The 14,547-nt window shown below is 49.6% G+C and overlaps 1 protein-coding gene across 1 annotated transcript; it reads left to right on the top strand.

Annotated features, from left to right (window-relative positions):
• Positions 1-1,201: 1,201 nt before the first annotated feature.
• On the top strand, positions 1,202-1,886 carry LOC131209579 (thyrostimulin alpha-2 subunit). The gene is made up of 2 exons (XM_058202674.1): positions 1,202-1,382; positions 1,470-1,886. Exons 1-2 carry the CDS (start codon positions 1,283-1,285, stop codon positions 1,739-1,741), a joined length of 372 nt encoding a protein of 123 aa, XP_058058657.1. The 5' UTR covers positions 1,202-1,282; the 3' UTR covers positions 1,742-1,886.
• The last annotated feature ends 12,661 nt before the right edge of the window (positions 1,887-14,547 follow it).

The raw sequence follows: 14,547 nt of genomic DNA, 5'->3' as shown, positions 1-14,547 counted from the left end.
CTAGTGGCCGTTTGGCCTGGGCTGTCTCGGACATGCGCGCAACATCCACGCATGAAATCTGGATTCGTTGCGAGTGAAGAAGTGACCACTTGTGTGGGCGAATAGCCGCTGGTCATTTGAATCGGCTCTTTCGTTCACATTTTCCGGACCGAAGATGGGGATTACAGAAACACACCCGCAGTCAGCGGTGGGCGCACTTGTGCCAGCTGATTTCTAATCGGCAGGCTCTCTGGCGTCAAGTGGAAGAAAAATGCAAATGAACTAATCGGATTTGCAGTCATGTGAAAGAGGAAGATTTGAGAATTATTGAAATGTTTTGTCCGCCCGGAACGGATGCAGTTTTGCGCTGCGGGCCTCTTGCCGGACCATTACACGAGGGCAACAAATGGGGCCGTTGGAAAGACGCCATCGATTTGAGAAACCCCCCGCGCACACGCACCCTACTCGTCCGCTTTATACCCTGAAGGATTCCTTTTACAGATTCTCTGGTGCAAGGAGTTCGTTTTCGAAAACACAAACCCCAGACTCCCGTCGTGACTCGCTGATATCGTTTAATTTGTGCTGCCCTGGTGCCTCCCGGGGATTCGCCTGGCATCCGTCGCCATTTCGTTGTTCCCAACTGGTTCGGCATTCGGCTGGCCGAAATGAAATCAGCGTTACGGTCGATAAATAATAAATCGGTCTCAGTCTTCGGAAATGAATTACATTTTTTTGCCAGCGATTTGGCGAGTCTCTGTTGTGTTAACCTTTGAAACGGGCCTCCGGTTCTTCATTTGAAACGGATGGATCGGATCGCGGATAACAGATACTTGCTTAGTGCATATTTGTAGTAACGCATTGTTTAGTGTGCTCCTCACTGTAATCTACGGAAATGCCCTCCTCTGCTGAGGGCTACTTGAGAGGGACCGTACGCCGTTAGGTTAAAGGTGGCGACGGCGGATGGTGTTGGAGTACCAAGGAATCTTCATTTCACAGCAGTACGTCCCACGCAACGAGAGCTGTGCGCATGTCCTGCGAGTTTGGGAGTTGAATCGAGCCGTGTATAAAACGTTGCGCTAGGACCTCAACGAGGGTCAGTGCCAGGACAGTGCAGGTCACAAGTAGCGTCCATCTCTCAACCAACCGTTGAGGCGCTGTGGTGATGATGATAAATAGAAGGTTCTAAAGACAATTCCCAAACGTGGTTCAAATTCGAAGCGGGACGAAGTCACTGGGCCTAAGTAACGTTCACAGCGCACCGTTCGCAGAGCCAATCCGAGCCGGGGGCGAGCAGAGTGAAAAGATGTCATGGACTCGGCTGCTGATAGTGGTGATGGTGTGTTGTTCCGCTACAGTGGTAAAGGGTCGGGAGACCTGGCAGAAACCGGGATGCCATAAAGTTGGTGAGTAGCCTACGGCCCGGGTCGGGCCGGATTCGGTTTATCGTTTCGACGGCCCCAATCCGTACGTTTGTTTCGTCCCGAATGCAGGCCACACGCGAAAGATAAGCATACCGGACTGTATTGAGTTTTCGATCACCACCAACGCGTGCCGAGGATTTTGTGAGTCGTTTGCCGTGCCCTCGGCCCCGTTCGCGATCGTTGGCCACAAACCCCCGCAGCCGGTCACCAGTGTTGGCCAGTGCTGCAACATCATGGAAACGGAGGACGTACGGGTGACGCTGAGGTGCGTGAACGGTCTGCGGAATTTAACCTTCAAGTCGGCCACGAACTGCTCCTGTTACCACTGTAAAAAGGATTAGCCGGCGGTGGTCCGTTCCCAAGAGCTGAACGTGCCCGGCATGTGAACAAACGAACGTAGCTGTGTATTTACCTCTGAGCCACTTGTTTGAGCCACTGTGGAAAGGTTCTGCGTTTAACCAATGTATTTTAAAGTGTACAAATAATTAAACCGATTTAAAGAGAGTAAGCAAACCCATTTACCGCGTGTAATGTTAACATTTTTATTGTTTTTTATTTAATAGTGGCCAATCAGTATGTTTCGCTTGCAATCTAAATGTTCACCAATCACGCTCACTTCACTTCAGATAACGGTCACAGGCACGCGGTCGATTTGAAAATTTTTCTTTGCAGAACCCTATAACTGTCGGCGCGGAGCGCTACAACGGTGCTGTGCTTCGACTAGGAAACGTTTCCGAAGGGAACAACGTTCGTTGAAACTTGAATTTTGAATATTTACATGGGCAAACACCGAGACAACGGATTTTGGAAGTACTTTTTGAAGATTTGCACGGAACGGGCCACAACTACGTTGGAAATGATGATAAAGTTTATCTAAACATAACGCATGATTTCGCATACGTGCATGAGTTGCAACGTGCTTCGTCGTTAATGGTGCAACCATTTCACTTGGAGTAATATTTGCATTTAATAATAATAAATTTCAAAAACTATATTTCAGAAATATTACTCAAACACAGGCAAAAAACGGAACCCAGCTTCCTGAGGGCCATTTGTTAATTACTGACCGGCGCCTCAAACCGTGAAGCATCCCGGCGAATCCACCTGCGGCTCATAAAGCTGTCCATCGATCACAGTGCGGCGGCTCCGTACGCCACAAATCCTTCTCACCATTTTCGGTGGCGGTGCTCCGTGTTCGGTTTTACGGTTTCGGGTCATTCAACCGTCAGGACCGTGGGGCTGGCTTATTTGCGTTATCGCATGACTGCAGCTGTCCGGTTCCGGGTGTTCAGCTCCCGGTACCGGTTAGCCGGGAGTGCACGGAAAAACCAATTTATGGGCCATTCCGTCCCATATAGCTTCATATGGTCACCGAGGGAAAGCGGAAATGCATCTCTCGGCCGTTGCGTGGCCCGGGACAAGGATGTGCCGTGCGGGGTCGGGTTCGGAAAGCCAAAGTTCATGACAAACATGTTGATGGTATGTGCCCCTTGTGGGACCCAAAGTTGATTTATGAGCATGTCGTTTGTCAGGGCCATGCGGCCGTCGCCAGCAGTGATGGCGTCGCGACGTAGTGTCCTGGTTCCGCCGGTGTTTGAGATAAATTTCACCACATCACCCCAGCCACTCTTCCGGTCAGAGGTGCTGCCCGGTGTGGAACGACACCGACGAACGCGTTTCAGCGTACTGTGTTTATGTTGTCCGAACAATCGGAATCCAGGACAATCGGGAGCGCTGCTGGCGAAAGGATTTCCGGTTCTGTGTGTGCGGTGTTTACGGAACGGTCCGAGGAACTACAATGGGCTGATGAGAACGAATTGACACTTATTTACTGGTGTGCGGTTTAGAGGACACAAACCTCAGCACCAAGCACCCGAGGATTTCTCTGCCGGCCGCCAGTTCTGAGAACGAAAGGGCAGCGATGGCGATCGGCAAACAATAGAACTGCGGGGCGAAAGTCGCGGCACGGCAGGCCAAATGGGCCAACCCATTAATTTGCAACAAATTCCATTTGTCGAGAAAAGGTGTTGTTGCATGATAATTTATGATTGCGCGCGGGAATGCCGCTATGTTTGCTGCTGAGCCGACGGCACTCTCGGCGGCGTAACTTTTTGGACCCACTTCTAACCCCTTTCCGATGACTCCGGTTCCGGGGTTTTAGAGTGCGCCTGTTCCTGTTTACGAAACATTCTTTGTTGCCGGCCGGCCCCAGCGGAACCGGGGCGAAGGCCAGTATATGGTACATGATTTATGCGGTGAAGACATTTGTTTCGCCAGCGCCACAGATTACTACTTTCTAGCCCCCCTCCCCGGGAGGTCTCGTTGTACAAGTGTTCTCACGCAGTACAAGCGGTTCGATTCGATACGGTTCGGGTTCCGATTGCAAGCCCATCGATAAGCGATCCTGTTTTGGTTTTGGGAAAGCCAGCAACAGGTTCGGGGTCCGCATTTATTTGATTGTTTTTCTGCTACTTTCGCGTGATTTATTGTTTCGCATTCTAATCGAATCCAATCGCGACACACAATCACACAGAAAATTATTTATCGCAGCTCGCGTTGTAGCGCTTGCGTATGCAAAATTGTCCGAGTCCGAAATCGCGCCATTCTATCCCGCGACAAAAAGGCGCACTTCAAACGGGGCGGCCACCCCACCGGCTGTGGCCACAGAGAATGCGCCACCAACAGATTAATTAATTAGCCAAAAGTCAAACCCGCCGGCGGTGAGGCCGCCGATCCGCTACGGTGGCGGGACATAAAAACGAGGAAGTGAAATATGTGTCTCCATTGCGGCCTAATTTCGGCGCTTTCAGGGTGCCGTGTTTTTGCCAGTGAGATATTTATGTAGGGCGTTCGTTGCGTTTTTTTTTTGCTCCTCCTCCGGAGGACACCTTGCGTCGTCGGCGGCTCATCGAGGGACGACGATGCTTAGAACCCCGCTCGGGAGGCCGGTCGGTCGCCCCGGTCGTTTAATTAAGGTACGGTGGGGTCGTGCTAAACGCTATCACCAAGGAAACCGGGGCCCGGGGATGGTAATAGATCCACCCCAAAACGTTGGTTAACGGGAACTTGGATTTTGGCACATTTTAAATCCCATTTAAATAATGGAAACACCAATTAGCATTTCATTAGCAGCGAGAAGGTGTAAGTCGGAGTTACGAAAATAATTACACCATCATGGGCCGATGAGAGCGAATCACATTTACAATGCAATGCAATGTGTAAAAGACTAGTCCATTTAGGACCTCGAGAAATAAATAGAAGGAATGATAAAGACTCGTGTTTAGTTGGGAACTGGAGTCACTCCTTCGAACGATGGCCTCTTGCAGCGTGATTTGCTCCCTCTTCGATGAAGTTCTTGTAGGACCGGAAAGACCTCCCTCGGAATAGAGGATCGATTCCGACGGTTCCAGTGCGATTCGAAACAGAAAGTCAGGAAGTGTGTGCGAACTCCGTTGGTCCAACCAGTTAGAAGAGCGTCCCAAGAAAATCATACCCGATTACGGTTCGCCGGTCCGGATGATATGTGTGCCTCGAAAAACCCACCAACCAGATCGTGGCAGTGTCCCCGTGCGCTGACTTACTTCCGCCCCAACGGTGTGTGGTGTGGAATAAGTAGCTGTCCGGTGTGGCGTGTCCTTTCCCGGCGTCCCAGGATCCGGAACGTGACCTGGAAGCCGGACAGTGTTTCCATGTTTTCCTGAGGACTGCAAAAGGGCAAAATTTATGGGCCATCGCCCGCCCGGACATGGTTGCGGACTGTTGGTCATCTATCTGCATTCGGGCGCTGGGGCAACCCGTGGGCATAACGCGCATTCCGTCGTCAGCGGTGGCGAAAATAGAGTGCTCCTGTCACACACTGGCGTCTTCGCCGGAATCGAACCGGTTGTTTACCGTTATCAATTTTCGCCATTTTCTCAACTGGTCAACTGCTGCACCGGAAGCGAACCGCCACGACGACGACAATGGAATGTAAAACCCCACCCCTGGGGACGATAATCCAGCCACCGGCAAGCCGGTAATGGCAAACGCTCCGACACGACGGTAATTGACTCATCGGTTCAGGGGATTTTCCACGCTTCGCCTCGGGTTTTCACAAGGCACGAATGGGGCGATGAGAAACGACATCGAAAGCGAGCCCTAAGGAGCGGGCGTTGCGGTCACACTCCGGTAATGCAGTATTTATTCAAATCACCATCTTCTTCCATCGTCTTCACACGGGGCAGGATGCAGACAAAATGCATGGCCACCGACCGGGGGCTGTCACCCCCGGTTGGTTGCGACAAAGTTTCCACTTCCGGGCGCCGATTATCGCAATAATAATAATCATCATCATCCTCTCGGACGGTGGAGTGGCCATTTTCAGGACAGACAGACGCTGGCCCGTGGCGGTGAAATCCATCGGCGTGCGTGGCGACCACCGAAAAGGTGACTCGAATGAGAAATGGTCCGGAGATGAGCTAAGCAGAATGGAGCAGAAAAAGAAGGGCTCGAAGCGAACGGGACACCACACGAGGTTACAGCGAAAAATGAAAACAGGGTGAAAGAAAAGCTACGGGATCACCGGAAAACTCTAGGTGATGGCTTAATTTTCTGCTCCCATCCGGGCGGCGCTAAATGGCTTCGTTGTCGTCCCCGTCCAAAGCGGCCACTTTGCTGAACCGGACACCGGGCTGGAGTGGGCCTTTTTAGCGAAATTGCCTTCCCGAAGTGGCTGCTCCGGTGGGGGCCCACCCTATTGTTCTTTCTGGCTTTTTATGTTTCGATGTTGAAGAAGTAGAGTTTGAAACAGTTCCACAACAACAATGTTGCGTGGTTCGTAACAGTAACGAAAGAAATTGGAATTACTTGAAAGCCAACTCATTTTGGTGAGTAAAATGCTGGGGGATTTGCCAATTTAAAATGCAAAGATTAGGTCAAGTTGGGTCAATTTCAGTAGAAACTCTAATTTTATTTTGTGTATTTTTTTTCGTTGAACGGCTGCTTAAAAATGCTCAAACGGTCACTAAGCCGCTGTCAGTCCAGAAGGTACATTCTCGAGAATAGGATGAGAAGATAATAGGTTGACTCCACAAAACGGCACGAAGCTAGAACGCTACCGTCAATGGAGTCTGTCACAAGCCCGCGATAGTTGCCTTTTCCATTTTGAAATTGGCTAGAAATTGTCCTAGGGAATCTTCGCTTTAAGCAAGGTTTAGCTACTGACCAAACGGCGGACACCGTAACCAAGATTGAACGGTCATAGGTTACGTACCCTGCATCGTAATTAGAATGCATGCAATTTAGTTGATAGTTGTTTTCGTGATAACGTGAAGACAATTACCCGCCACTCTACGAAAACGCCCTGAAAACGGATGAAAGCTCAGAATCTACAAAACTGAGTTTTAACTACAAAGTAGTGAAAACTGCCATTTCATTAGCTCTCACTTCGTAGTGGAAGTTCTTGTAACAAACGGCCAGGAGCTTAGCCCGAGTGGTAACGCCCAGACACGGCTGGCACCGGCTGCAGCCGAAGCCCCCCGACCAAGCGGGATTTTTGAATGGCATCAAAAGTTACACTTTTTGCGGGCCAGTAAATGGGCCGGCTAAGCTCCCGAGTTGTCAGAAAGCACGAGCGAGCAAACGGCAGCTGGGGCAGTCGTGCTTCTGGTGGTGGTCACATCGCTGAATACGCTTCGGCGCCTCGTTCCGTGTTCCGACTCGGCCACTAATGCGCCCATCCGCGTAAAAACGGGGACCATTCTCACAGTCGTGTAAAACTTTCCACAGCTTGGAGCGATAAAAATGGAACGCAGGCAAACCAATCCAGGTCCCGAACCCTACGCGTCGTCGTCGTCGGGAAAACTTTCGAAGATACTGTCAGCGGTCAGGGCGTTTTTGTGGTCAGCGTTTAAGTGAATGAAAATGAGCATTAACATTTTATTTTTCCATAAATTTAATTACCCTCGGATTGCGGGATCTGGGATCCAGTGATAGCACAGTCGTGTGAGAGAGTGTAGTCGCCATTAGAGGGCCGCGAAGCGACGGCTTTTGGCAGCCCCCCCCCGGGGGGCTGGTCGTGAGATTTGTGGCAAAGGAGTGCCAAGGCGAAAGAAATACTCGGAATCGTGGCGAGCGGGAAAAAAAGGACGCCAGTCGTTCCAGCCTGGTTTTGGGCGAGGAATGATCTCATTTCGTTCACTTTTTTCCCTCGACCCCTGGGCGGATGTCCTCGCGGAGCAAAAGTTTTGCTTGAAATTTAATTAAAAACTTTGTTTACTCTGAATCTGTCGTCGCCGGGCGCGTTCCTCGGGTGTGTTGTCGCGTTCCGTGTGCCGAAAGATTTCGGGGTACTTGCAAATAATTATGTGATCCTTGCGCGCGCCAGAGTTTCTCGCGAGTTCGGCTGTTTTTGTCCTTCTTGGCTGGCGGTCCCATTCCCAGAACTCAGAGAGCGACGTTTCTTTTTACGTATTTGACCCCAACGACTGTTTCGGGGGGGCAGCGGATGACACTGTTTTTGTTTCCTATCCCATATCCTTTTAATAGACTTGGGAGCATAAGGCTTTCTTAAGGTGAACTCCACTTCGGCTTGGTCGCGGAGCGTGGGGCCAGCAGACCCCCGGGGCCCGTTGGCCATAGGAAGCCCGGATTTGTTTGTTCATTTGGAAAAGTGGAACAAACGAACAAGAAGAAGAAAAAAGTAGAAATGTAAATAAAGCTCACAAATGAGTGTTGGGTAGGGTATGGCGAAAAGTTCTCTCGCATAAAGTCACAATGGCCCTACTTCTAACTCTTAGTTTAAATTTAATTACCCGTATTTTAGTTTTAACCTAGAAAGACCTCCACTTGTAATTTAATATCAAATTTAATGCTCACATTGAGGATTCCTTATCGACAAAGTCATCTTGTTGAACTGTTTTTATTTTATTGTCGTTTCGGTTCGGTTAAGGACATTTTTATCAAAATACTACCCCAATAGCTGTAGCTTTCAAAATGATTCGAATTTTCCGGAAGACCCAATAGATTTTTGCCATGGCTTAGCGTTGACTGACGAGCAGCAAAAAACAGAAACCCAAGCCCGAGATTTCGTCCGTATAATTGTATGCGGAAAGTTTCGCAATTTGCTAGCATCCAGAATTCGCCGTTTGTATTCATGCCCTCGAACTGGAAGTTTTTCGTCAGGACATTAACAGCACGTAGCAGCATAGCTCACGGGGACATTATCGTGCATTAATTGGGGAAAACGGCTATTTTCGCCACATGGGCAACTTCAGCCGTAATGGTCCACATGACAACAATAGGAGAATGAATTTAAACATTCAATTTATGAATCCTCTGCCCCACCAAGCTTAATGGAGTTTACCCAACACAGACCTAGCGAAAACCAAACAGGACGATCGAAAGCAGGTGCATTATTTCTCTTCCCCAGTATTGATATTGTTTCGCTTTCGCTACAGAAAGTCTTATTAATTGAAGCGCTTCATCTTGTTGCTCTCGTGGACACGGATGGCCCGCGGACCGCACTTCATTAATGTTTGCAAACGGTTGATGGAAAAGATGATTGATTGGATTATCCGGACCGAGGGGTTCGCAGCGTCGATCCGCGGCGCACCTGGCACCTGGCCAGTCGAACCGGGCGCCAAGACCGGGCGCTGCGCGTTGTTGCGTTCGCGTAAATGTCGTAATTTATGTGACGAAAATTGACGTCCCTTGCCGCTTCGGTCGGATTAAACTAATTTGCGTTAATCAGTGCAAAGGACTTCTCGGCCGACTTCTCGCGTTCGGCTGTTCTCGTGGCAGACGTTCGTGTGGCGTGGCGCGAACGTGCCATTTTTTACGCCACCAACCCCAGACGGGGGGCCAACCGCAAACGGATCCGTGCATGTCACGGTGACCCATGGAGACCAGAGACCCATTAATCTCACGGCGGCTTGCCATGCTCTGGAGGTGGGCCGACCTTCGAGCAAGTCAGCAAGGCTAAAGGGGGGGCCCATTTCGGATGGATAATTAATTTCCGTTTTCCGCGTTGTTTGGGGAGTTTCCTTGACGCCGCTGTCTTGGGGGAAACAGTGCTGTGAAGGTGAGCAACATTACGTCCGGACTGGGCCATGGTGGGTAATAATCTTCGTCCCCGTTCTTATGATGGTTAGTGCCATAAAGCACCCACAAGCGAAAATCTTACATTCATCATGTTGTGGGGGAAGATGCCGTGTTTTTAGCTGAAGCTATTTGACTTCATTAAAATGTTTTGCGTCAAAGAGCCGTGGTGTAGTTGTTTGTTATTTTATTTAAATAAAACTGATGTTATTTGCTATCGTGATTATAGAGTAAAAACTCACAAATATAATGGAAAACGCACAGATATTTTACGATGTTTAAAATTAAAAACGCTTAGTTCTGTAGTAGAGAAGACTTGTTAGGAGCTTTAAATACTAATAGATCTTTCAACGACAAGTTTGTTTGGTATGCAAAAACGATTTCAAAATGAAACAGTTTCAATAGCGAAACAATTCCATCCCCTCTCCGTTGCTTGCAATGATTAAAAAACCGAACAAAACATTACCGATGCATGCAATAAACTGTGGTCTTTGCCGGGTACGGGCTCGTGTTTTTGCAGTTTACGGCTATTTTAAAAATCTCATCATTTTACTATACAATTACGGCTGAAACTGCATCCGGATGTAGTCGTGTCATGCCGCGGAACCGCCTGGCAAGTTTCATTAATTTTTAATTTATCGTAAAGCAGTACCGAAACCTATTATGCCGTCTTCTTGCTTCTTCATTAACGATGCACTATCGCTATTCCGAGCACATCGTTTGAATTCGTGCGAATCCTCGCGGCTCCGGCGGCGGCGGATACAACTTTACGGTTCATTACGTTTTACATGCCCGTCCGTCCCGTCCGCCCCACCCAACTTCGGGCCAACAATCCCGGGGTAACTAACAACAGGCTCCTCGGGTGCGCGCCATTTTTGCATTGCGCGTCCCGTGGTTCCAGGATCCGAGTGGAACGGAGGTCACCACCCAGGGGCGCCTTCCGGCGGCTGCCAGTTGCGGAGTACTTACCGACCCCCAGGACGTTGATGTGGTCGGGAGAAATAAGCAGATTATAATCAGATAATAAATATTTATGAGCATGAGCGCAAGGATCTCGCCGGCAGACGCAGAGGGACAGAGAGCGCACTCGACATCCTTCTTAGTTCCGTCGACCTACCGCGAGGCGCAGCGCCCCCTGTTCCGGTTGTTTTTTGGTTGGGCTTTGCAAAGGACCCAAAGGCCTTGCACCGAGCGGTGCATTGCATGCGCCCGGTGGTTGACGATTTTTGCCTCCATTTTCCGTTCCGTTTTTGAGGTCCCGGCCTCCCGTTCATTACACAACTTCATCAGGGCGAACAAAAAAAAGTGTGGCATTCATCACCACCGCCGCTGCCGGGCAAGATTTGTAGTCGTGCTTCCGTGACACGCCCGGCACGCCGTCGTCGCCGTCATCGTCGTTGACAAATGTTTACCCATTGTATTGCAATAAATCGCATTTATCTTGCGACGCCGGTCCCACCCACCGGCGCTGGCGGGCGCAATTAAGACAATAAATGTGCAATTAGCACGACTCTCATAATTGCACGGCGACCCGGGACACAGATCCAGACGAGTGTGTAATTGATTTGCGAAAGTCAAGAAGCCGAAAGGCACGATTTACGATTTTTTTACGAGAATTTCGAGCTGAACCGGAAATGTGTGTGCTGTTTTAGAAACGGTCCCATTTGCATCCGAATCGAATTAGCATAATGTATGCACCACGGCAATCGGCTTACGGTTTATGCTTTGCAGAATCGGAGAAAAAAAAATGCGCCTTAAGTGCGTGACACCCCATTTGCATACCAGTGCCGCGGAGTCCTGGGCACTCGTCGAACTCCGATTAATCGATCGCCGAACGCGGCCCGGCGGTTAATTATTCGCACCGCAGGCGAACTGCGGAACCTCATTTTTTGGAATAAAATATTCACTCGAACAGGTCAATCGCTGGGCGAGTGCGGCGTGTTATGTGGCGAGATTGATTTTTATTTTAATTATCCTCCCCATCCCGAGAGCCCCGAGAGCGGCCACATAAAGCCCTCGCAAATTAATAGCGTAATTTGTGTGTAATAATTCCGTTCCGATTTTTCGGTCACACCGCGCCTTGTTTGCGGTCGGCACAACAACTTCCGGCGAGTAATTGAGGTTTTCGATTCGAGTGGCGATCCGTCGGCCGGGTTTTCCGGGCGCGGAGGGTCCCATTTTTCGGACTGCTTAATTGGCTGAACTTAAATATTGAACACAAAATTGACGGCCAGTTAATGATGCGCAGCGCGTGTGCGTAAAATGTGCGCGAAGATGGAATGCGAAAAGCACGTTGCGGTGGAAAAAAGGCGGCCGATAGCGAAACATAAATAACACAAACAAACACAAACCGAGCCGGCCGGCCCATTCGGAGCCGGCTCGGAATAAATCTCATTAACTGTGGCCGCAGGCTTTCGGGCACTTCATTACGAATGGGCAATGAACAGTTGAGTGGAGTTTTGGAACGATTTTCAATTGCGAACCAGCCCGGCGTGGCGCAACATTGACGTCCTTTGCGATTGAAATCTGTTGGGTCGGGCTTACGGACTTTACAACCTCCGGAAAAAGAGGCCAACTTACTATACGCTCCATCTTGAGTGATGCCGATCGTCCCGGTCAATCGATAGGAAAATCCCCGCTTAGCTCTCTGGCTCTTGCCGGACCGGAATACCTGCGCCACCTGAGACGCCCGGAATCCTGCAGTAAATGAAATATCGACCGACGTAAATCGATTCCTGCTGGCGATAAATTGTTACCGTTTTATCTTGATCTTCCGGGGATTGAAAAGTGTATGTGACCAACGGAGAGCTCACTTCGCCCAGCACGCAGCAGTGGGCCTTCCGGATTCCCCAATCTGATGTTATTGCAGTCAGCAGCGTAGCACACCGAAGGACGGCTAGCTCGCACCTCAAAACGGTGATAACCATCGGCGGAGGAACTTATCGCGCGGCCTGACCGGAGTGGCCCCACAAGCGGGCTGTAAATCAATATTATCTACCCGACAAGTTGTGGTTTGCTACAAGTCCTGCAGGCTAAACAAAAGGTGGCCGAAGCAATTTGGAAGGCCAATTTGTGCATGTTTGAGTTCACTTGGCAGCTCTACCAATTGAGCGGTTTCTAATCGCATCAAAACGTGTCCGGGTACACCTCCTGGAACAGGATTATGGGTTGAGTAATGCGTTGAGTGGCCGTGCGACAGTGGAACATTAATTTTGCCCAGCGTGCGCAGCGTGCACTTTCACATTCATAAAGAAAGCCGGAGAGTGGAACGAAAGTCTCTTTCCCACAGGCGGCCATCTTCTTTGAAGGTTGCTGCTTTGAAGATTTTGAAAAGATTACATTACCTGGGAGCTGCGAGACTCCAGGACGTCCAGGACCGAGGAGTTGCTGTAACGAAATTAGATCCTTTTTAGTTGCGCCCAGCCCATTCGTTTATGATAACGGAAAAATCAGAAAATGTTCGACAAGATTACCACGTTGGATGCGATTACATTTTCGGTCGTCTTCAAGACCAATGGTCCACGAAACTTATAAACCACTTGAGGGCTCCGGTCGTTCATTGGTTCTCTAACCTGATAAGGAAAGCGGCACTTGTTATGCAGTATTTATGGGTAAGCATAAACCATGGAGCGAGGGTTTCGGCACACAACGAGCCTTCGGTCGTGTCCTTGATGGCTTGAAAGAAATGATGAAAATGTGATGCATACTGTCAAACACAGCTCAAGCTCGTAAGCATCCTTTTGAAAGAACTGAAAACCGAGCATCAAAGGGATACGCACAGTAAGGCGGCAGTAAGAGATTAGTTTCGTCTCGAATGTCTCAAAAACAAATACAACACTTGAGACTCGAGGTAGCGATGTTTGAGTGAGAGAGAGAGAAAGCAGTTGACTGTCGCCCTTCTAAAGGGCTCATTCATGTAACAATAATATCTTCACCAGACGGCAGGCTTCAACAGAGCGTCGAAGCGAAGGACCAGGCGCCTCCATTATTTAAATTACTTCTTCAGGCGACGCTCGGAGAGTGACCCGAGATTTCACGGCTCGTAACAGATGTGCAGCCATCAATACAGCAAAGCGCTTCATTAGAATCAGAACCGTGCAAATTTAATGAGTATTTGTACCTTTTAATTTAATACTTCACCCTTTATTTTGTTACTGCAGCGGTGTTCACAATATATTAAATTAGAAATGTCACTACTTTCGCAAAATTTTTCGTGATAAAAACCACAGTTTAAGTTTGAAACAGATTAATTCCGCGTGAGCGTTAAACAAGTCTTAAAGCGCCTCTTCGTGGTCGATTCCGGCAAATATTTACTTGCCCGAAACCAGATTTCACGGTGAATGGTTCAAATGGGATCATTTATATTTCCCATTGTTTATGGTGGCCCCCCGTTTGGTGGCGTACACACTGAGCGTGCACAGTAATTTATGGTGCCGAAATGCAGCAAACTTGGCCCTCTCTTTCGGGGCCGGGCCACCACGACAATGGCCGGACTGCGAAACACGGGCGAAACGACCGACAGCCGAGCACTCGAAGCCCGGGTCGGGCTTTTATGGGGTCTTACATCAAAAGTCAAACAATTCCACCACCCGCCTCCTAGTCCCACGGTTCTGTGCGGCACGCTTCGGTGATCCACTTCCGGTTTCCGTGGCGGATGAGCTTCGCGGACTTTCGGTGCTTCCGTGGCGCGGTGCAGTTTCCCGAGTGCATCCCATTTTTCTCCCGGACTCCCGGTTCCCGTCATTTGTATTGTGCTGCTCCAGGGACTCCGCCGTTGGCCGGAAGTTGGCAAGGAAGAGCAAATAAAAGAAGCCAGAAAGAAAAGCACACACAGCGAGCGGCACAAACAAGTATCGTCCGCAGGGAGCGCAAGCAAATTTCGGACGACACCCAAAGTCGGGCGTCACTCGCGCGACGGAAGTTTCGCTGGCTTGGGCTTGAATCGGTATCAGCCGGAAGGCGACCGGACAAACTCTTCCCGGCGAAGGTTTAATGGGGGTAAAAGTTGGTGTTGGTGGTGGCCCCAACTTTCATTCACCGGCAAAGGGAGCGTAGCGTTTTGGAATGTTGC

The sequence above is a fragment of the Anopheles bellator genome, chromosome 2, assembly GCF_943735745.2.
Source record: "Anopheles bellator chromosome 2, idAnoBellAS_SP24_06.2, whole genome shotgun sequence".
In the NCBI taxonomy this organism is placed as follows: Eukaryota; Metazoa; Arthropoda; class Insecta; order Diptera; family Culicidae; genus Anopheles; species Anopheles bellator.
The sequence above is the reverse complement of the archived record's forward strand: the minus strand, read 5'-3'. Positions and strand labels throughout refer to the sequence as shown.

Bases quoted from the DNA above. Each gene is read 5' to 3' on its own strand.
- LOC131209579 (XM_058202674.1), top strand. From the start codon at position 1,283: ATGTCATGGACTCGGCTGCTGATAGTGGTGATGGTGTGTTGTTCCGCT. The intron at 1,383-1,469 runs GTGAGTAGCCTA...TCCCGAATGCAG, and splicing joins ACCGGGATGCCATAAAGTTG to GCCACACGCGAAAGATAAGC.